Raw genomic sequence first — 6,000 nt, 5'->3', positions numbered from 1 at the left:
AGCTGGATATGACAGTGTATTCCTTTAATCCCAGCACTTGGGGCAGAGGCAGAGGCAAGTAGATCTCTGTGAGTTTGAGACCAGCCTGGTCTACATAGTGAATTCTAGGACACCTAAGGCTATATAGAGAGACCTTGTCTCAAAAAAATAAAATAAAACTAAGAATATTTTCAAATGTTTGTTTATTTAATGTGTATGGGTAGTTTTATCTGCATGTATGTCTGAGCACCATGTGCATGCCTGATGCCCCTAGAGGCCAGAAGAGGGGGCATCAGATCCCTGGGGACTGGAGTTACAGACAGTGGTGAGGCACCATGTGGGTGCTGAGGACTGAACCCAGGTCCTCCACAAGAGCAGCCAGTGGTCATAACCACTGAGCCGTCTCTCCAGCCCCATGAAGAGAATGTTAAAAGGAAGCCAGTGCCTTTGCACACGGATGGAGACGGCTCATGGTGGTGAAAACAGTGGTGCAGGAGAGTGTGCCTACAGGTGGGAGAGGTCACTGGGTGGCCCCCAGCTGTCGCCCGCTCCTCCCCTGCTCACCCAGCAGTGGCCCTGGTCCTTTCTCATGACACCTTCAATCCGTACATCCGAGGTGTTTCCACACTCAGCCACTGCTTATGTAGTGCCTGAAACTCTGAGACGGTTACCCATTCTAAGTTACCTACTTCTCTTATAAACTGTCGTAGGCTTAAAAATCCAAAAGCATTTTTCCTCATTTGCAACAACAACAACAAATGAAAGAGAGAGGCTGCAGGCAGCTGACACGGAATAACTTTCCTCTGTCCCCACCCCCATGAGTGTGTGTATGTGTGTATGCACACTCTCAATACTTACAGATGTGCACCGATAGCAGAAACCAACTTCAGGTGTTCTTGCTCAAGGGCCATCTGCCTGATGCTGTGTGTGTGTGTGTGTGTGTGTAAGTGAATGTCATGTGTTTGTGGGTGGCAGATGAGGTCAGAAGAGGGTGTTGGATGCTTTGGAACTGAAGTCACAGGCAGTTGTGAGTCACCTGATGTGAGTGCTGGGAACTGACTCGGGTCCTCCGGGAGAGCACCCCCTGCCCTTCGCTGCTGAGCCTTTTTTTTTGTTTTTTTTTTTTTTTGAGAGGGAGGGTCTTTCATGGAGACCTCCGATTGAGCACCTTAGGCTGGCTGAGAAGAGTCGCAGGAACACTCTCCTTCTGCTACCTCCCCAGTGCTGGGATTACAATCACATGCCGCAAAGGTGGCCTTTCACGTGGGCCTGGGGATTGAACTCAGGCCCCTGCGCTTATACCACCCAGCACTGTACTGACGGATCCATCTCCCTGGCCCCTCAATCCGACTTTTAAAAAGTCAGCCTCAGGCATCACTTGATGGATGACACAACTCTATTTTAGGTTAGCAACAGTCAAAAAATGACTTTGGATTTGTCAAGGTGCTAAAAATAACCACCCTGTCTAACGTTTGTCTGAATTGTCTGTCTCTGAAGCAAAAACTACTTTTCCATTCTTTTCATGTTTCCCAGCATTCCCTGGCTCAGATCCGCACCACGTATTATAGCGGGAAATTATGCTTTTTCTTTTTTTATTTTTAACTATGTGTGCGTTGAGTTCAGGTGTCCTTGGTGGCCGGAGGCACCTAATGCTGGTGAAGCTGGAGTTACAGGCAGTTGTGGGCTACCCAGTCTGGGTGCTGGGAATTGAACTCTAGTCCTTTGCAAGAGTAACAAGCACTCTCAAGTGTGGAGCCATCTCTCCAGCCTCCTTTACTGTCCCCCACCCCACCCCACCCCAGGTTTGAGACAGGGTCTCCTCAGGTAGTCTAGGCTGGCCTGGGATTCAGCACAGACCAGGCTGACCTCAGACTCATGCCAATTCTCCTTCCCCAGCCTTTCAGCTGTTGGCATGAGAAGTGTGTGCCACGACACCAGGGTGTCATGGCTCTTTACTTCTGTCATCCTCCTCAAGTTTTGTCCCTCTATCTTGATGGCCAACATCTGAGGGCAAGAGTGATGATATCCCCTGTGCAAAGCAGGTTCTCTGGCCAGCAGGCAGGGACTGGCCACCTTGGTCTTTCCTAGAACACAGAAGTGTTTTGACATAAGTCCTTCCACGCAGCATCTCTGGGCAAAGGTGACTGCAGCGCTCACTGGCCCCTGGGCTCACTTCTAGCTCCCGACACTGTTCTAAAATCTGGCCAGTTTTATCCTCTTTCGTCCACCGTAACCACACCCTAGACTCCCTTTAACAACTAGCCAAGGATGCTTGAAATTCTAAGGCCTCCAAGCACTCCAAGCACATGGAAGGGGGCCAAGGGGAGTGATGCTGGCCCCAGAGTCACTTTACCCTTGTGGAAAGAGAAGTGAAGAACTTGGAGCCAGACCTGAGGAAAAGGTTGGGTCAGAGGTCGTGGGGGTGGGGGGTAGCCTGGTGGCCTTCAGGGACAAGGCCTGAGTTCCATCCAGAGTCAGGGCCCATCAGGCAAAATACATCGCACAGCCGGCCTTTTGGGGAACCGGGCTGCGTGGGTGCGGCCCCAGCGGGCAGTCAGGTACGCAGCGCGCGTGGCCCTGCGGCGCAGCGTGCCAGGTGGTGCGGGAAGCCCACAGCCGTGCCAGGCTGGGCACAACAAAAGCCGGGGTTCTGGGGAGGGCTGGGCGGCGCGGGAGGAGGGCTGCTGGGAGCGCCCGGCCTGCACTGGCCGCCAGCCACCGAGAGGAGGAGCAGAGGATCCTCGGAGCGCAATAAAACGGCGGCTCGGCCCGAGCCCGCAGCAAACACAGCCATAGAAGGCAGCGGAGGAGCTGAGCCGGGCTGCGCTCGCTCGCCGCCCCCCAGCCTCTTTCTTCTCCGCCGGGTGCACTGCTCCGCGCCCTCTCCTCGCCGCTTCCCCCTTAGACAAAGAGGACAGAAAGTTTGTGCGGGGGAGCGGGCCAGGTGAGGAGGGGCGTGCCCGGCCCCCCAGCCCGCGCCACAGCAGCCGGACACAGGCCCCCAGCGCGCCATGGGCGCCGCGGCCCGCAGCCTTCGGCTGGCGCTCGGCCTCCTGCTGCTGGCCACGCTGCTGCGCCCGGCCGACGCCTGCAGCTGCTCCCCGGTGCACCCGCAACAGGCGTTTTGCAATGCAGACGTAGGTAAGCAGCTGTACCCGGTTCGCGCGGCCCACCTCCCTGACCGTGCAGCTGGCTAGGGCTCCCTCTGCCATCCTGCAACTGAACGCCCCAAGCGCACTTTCTCCCTCCTCCGTCCCCCGTGTCTCTTTCTTCCCCTCTCTGAGCTGGGAGATGCTTGGCGACCTCAAAATTCCACCGAAATTCCGCAGCAGCTCCGGCCCCAGGAAAGGGAGCCAGGGAACGCTTGGATGTTGGCAGGCGGCCTCCCTGGGATGCCAGTGCTGGGGGCGGGGAGTAGGGGACACACGCGGGGTGCGATGGCTAAAGGACTGGAAACCTCGGGAAGAAACTTCCACAGGTGAGGGGGTGGCTGTGTGAGGAGGGCTTCTCCGCAGCCATTTGGGAGTTTTTGCGTTTGGCCGGGCAGAATGGAAGCCCCCTGTGCAGATCCCATGAGCTCAGAGGGACCGAGGGAGGCTGCTAGAGCCCACCTCCCTACTGCGTGTCCCCTGGAAGGCCCCACCAACAGGGCCAGGCGGGGTCCAGAGCCTGAGTGTCTGCTGCTGTCGACTTTTTTTTTTTTTTTTTTTTTCAGAAAACACACACACACACACACACACACACACACACACACACACACACACCACGGCGGGGGGGGGGCGACTTGGTGACTATGGGGGTCACGGGATTGTACGGCTGCTTAGGTTGCCCAGCATGTATGTTCCCCTCAGGACTCCTTGACCCAAAGGGTGTATACTAGCGAGCCAGGTAGGAGGGAAATGGTTATATGGTCTGGAAAAGCTGGTAAAAGTGGAAGGCTCCACTTGGAGTTGACCTGAAGGCCTCTCCAGCGCTGGGCAGACTCGGGTATCCAGCAGGTGAGGCTCTGGTTCCCGTGCCACCTTCCCTGTGGTTTTGGCTTCTCTGTCCCATCTATCCTGAGTATCCTGTGCCCCTCTCCCACCCAGACTGAAGACACGGTGCCTGTTTCTCCAGGTATCAGAAATGCCCTCTTGATAACCCCTTCCTGTGGCTCCTTGCCTCACCCTGGTTAGCTCTTTGGAGAGTTTTTAGATGAACCTGTCCTGTAGGGCTACCTAACTGAGCCTACCTGGGCATAGGGCGTGGTGTGTGCCTGTGGAGTGGTTCGCAAATACTTATTTGGGGGGAACGAGAGCTTTTGTCCCGTTTAGCTCTGATGATCAGCAAAATTGGGGGTTGAAGAAATGGCCCCCTCCAATGAGGGAATCGCTAGTGTTTTTCCTCAGGACCATCCTTTGGGAGTACAGGAATGTAAGGCCCCTTTGTAGAGACCTCACTTCTGACCAGCAAATTGTAGGGAACTCAGAGAAAAGCAGCACGCAGGACTCAGAGGCCTGGTTCACAGGGGCCAGGTGGGAAAGAACCGGCTTGGGATGCCCACAGCGCTGGCTGCAAGCAGGGGGGTGCTTTGCCAGGACAAGGCAGCACCAGGCTGGGAGATGCCCTAGCCTGGTCTGGACCAGAGGTCTGAGGCTCGTGTGGGTGCCCAGAGGCCCCTTCCTGCTTGTGCTCTCCTCTGCCTGGATTCCCCAGCATGGGTGTCCAGAGCATTGCATCTAAGTCACCATGAGGCCAAGACTCTGAGCTCATCCCAGCACAGAGGCCTAATCCCACAGCAAAGCTGTGTCTCCTGTGGCCGCTGTGACAGATGACCACAAATGGGTGCCCCAAAGCAATGGAACTGACTGTCTCATGGCCCAGGAGATCCAAAGCCTAAACTCCAGATGCTTTCAGGGCTGACTCCTTTTGGGGGTCTGAGGGAGGGCCTGGCCCAGGCCCCCCTCCCGGTGTGGAGGGGGGCACTTCTGGTACTCCTTAGTGTTCGGGGGTGGGGTGGAGGATGAACCCATCCACCTCTATTCTACATACAGCTGTGCCTCCTCTTATAAGGACACAAACCATTGGATTCAGTGATCCTTGAACCCTTTCTGACTTGATTACGTCAGCAGAGATGTCCCAGTAGGGTTACATTCACAGGTTCTGCTGGCTATGAACTTGTGGAGAGGCATTGTCAGCTCAGCACAGTCAGGATGTTCGACGTGAGCCCTCCCCACCTCTTCCAGGATTGACCAGCTTGGACTGAAAAGTGGCTGACACCCTCGGGTAGGGAGCTGCAATGAACCGTCGGTACTGGCCTGTCACAGGGCTCTGTTCTCCTGGAAGTGGTACAGATGTGTGACTTGCTCAGAGGGGTGGCCTGGTCTGGCCGGGGTCAGAACTGCCCAGTGCTCTCTCTTGAGTTCCCAAGCTGATATGGAAGGCCTGGCCCAGACTGGAGCTGCCCCAGTTTTCAGAGCACCTCAGATTTCGTACACCCAGAAGCCTGGAAAGGGTGCACATCAAGGGTTAATAAAGGCTAGCTTTTCCTGTGGCTGCTGCACGCACACAGCTTTGCTGACTGGGTCAGCATCTGCTTGGGAATGGATTCCTGGGAGGGCTCTCTCTGCCAGTGGCAGGTCTGGAGCTCTGGTGGGCAGAGAGAATCGCTGGGGGGGGGGGGCTAACTCTTGAAAGGCTCCGGTCTCTGTGCTTTCCAGTGAGGACACATAGGAGACATGTGTCTGCATCCTGCTCAGGCACACCGCTGGTCTGATTCCCTCACTAATGCAGTCTTTCACTGCCTGTTGCAAGCCATGGAACCTGGAGTGACTGAATCCGCTGAGCTACTTGGCAGACTCGGCTACTTTGACTGCTTTCTGGAATCATGGGTATTCAGGAATGGGGGTGGGGGAACACCCACCCCCTTCTGCGCAGGTAGTGAGGCCTGAAGCCATCCATAGTCAAGACCCAACGGGCCAGCTGTGGGTCCCAGGGTGGTGGTGGGGGGGCATACTGGCTTTTTATGGGGCTTGTTTGTAT

The 6,000-nt window shown here is 55.9% G+C and overlaps 1 protein-coding gene across 1 annotated transcript in view; it reads left to right on the top strand.

The window, feature by feature from the left end:
* The first annotated feature begins 2,706 nt into the window (after positions 1–2,706).
* Timp2 (TIMP metallopeptidase inhibitor 2) overlaps positions 2,707–6,000 on the top strand; it is a 48,453-nt gene continuing 45,159 nt past the window's right edge. The window contains exon 1 of the mRNA XM_028892547.2: positions 2,707–3,120. Within this exon, the coding sequence (XP_028748380.1) occupies positions 2,991–3,120 (130 nt within the window). The 5' untranslated portion in view covers positions 2,707–2,990. The remainder of the gene's footprint in view (positions 3,121–6,000) is intronic.

Source organism: Peromyscus leucopus, chromosome 8b (genome assembly GCF_004664715.2).
Source record: "Peromyscus leucopus breed LL Stock chromosome 8b, UCI_PerLeu_2.1, whole genome shotgun sequence".
Classification (NCBI taxonomy): Eukaryota; Metazoa; Chordata; class Mammalia; order Rodentia; family Cricetidae; genus Peromyscus; species Peromyscus leucopus.
Note: the sequence above shows the minus strand (reverse complement) of the source record. Positions and strands in the feature narration are given on the sequence as shown.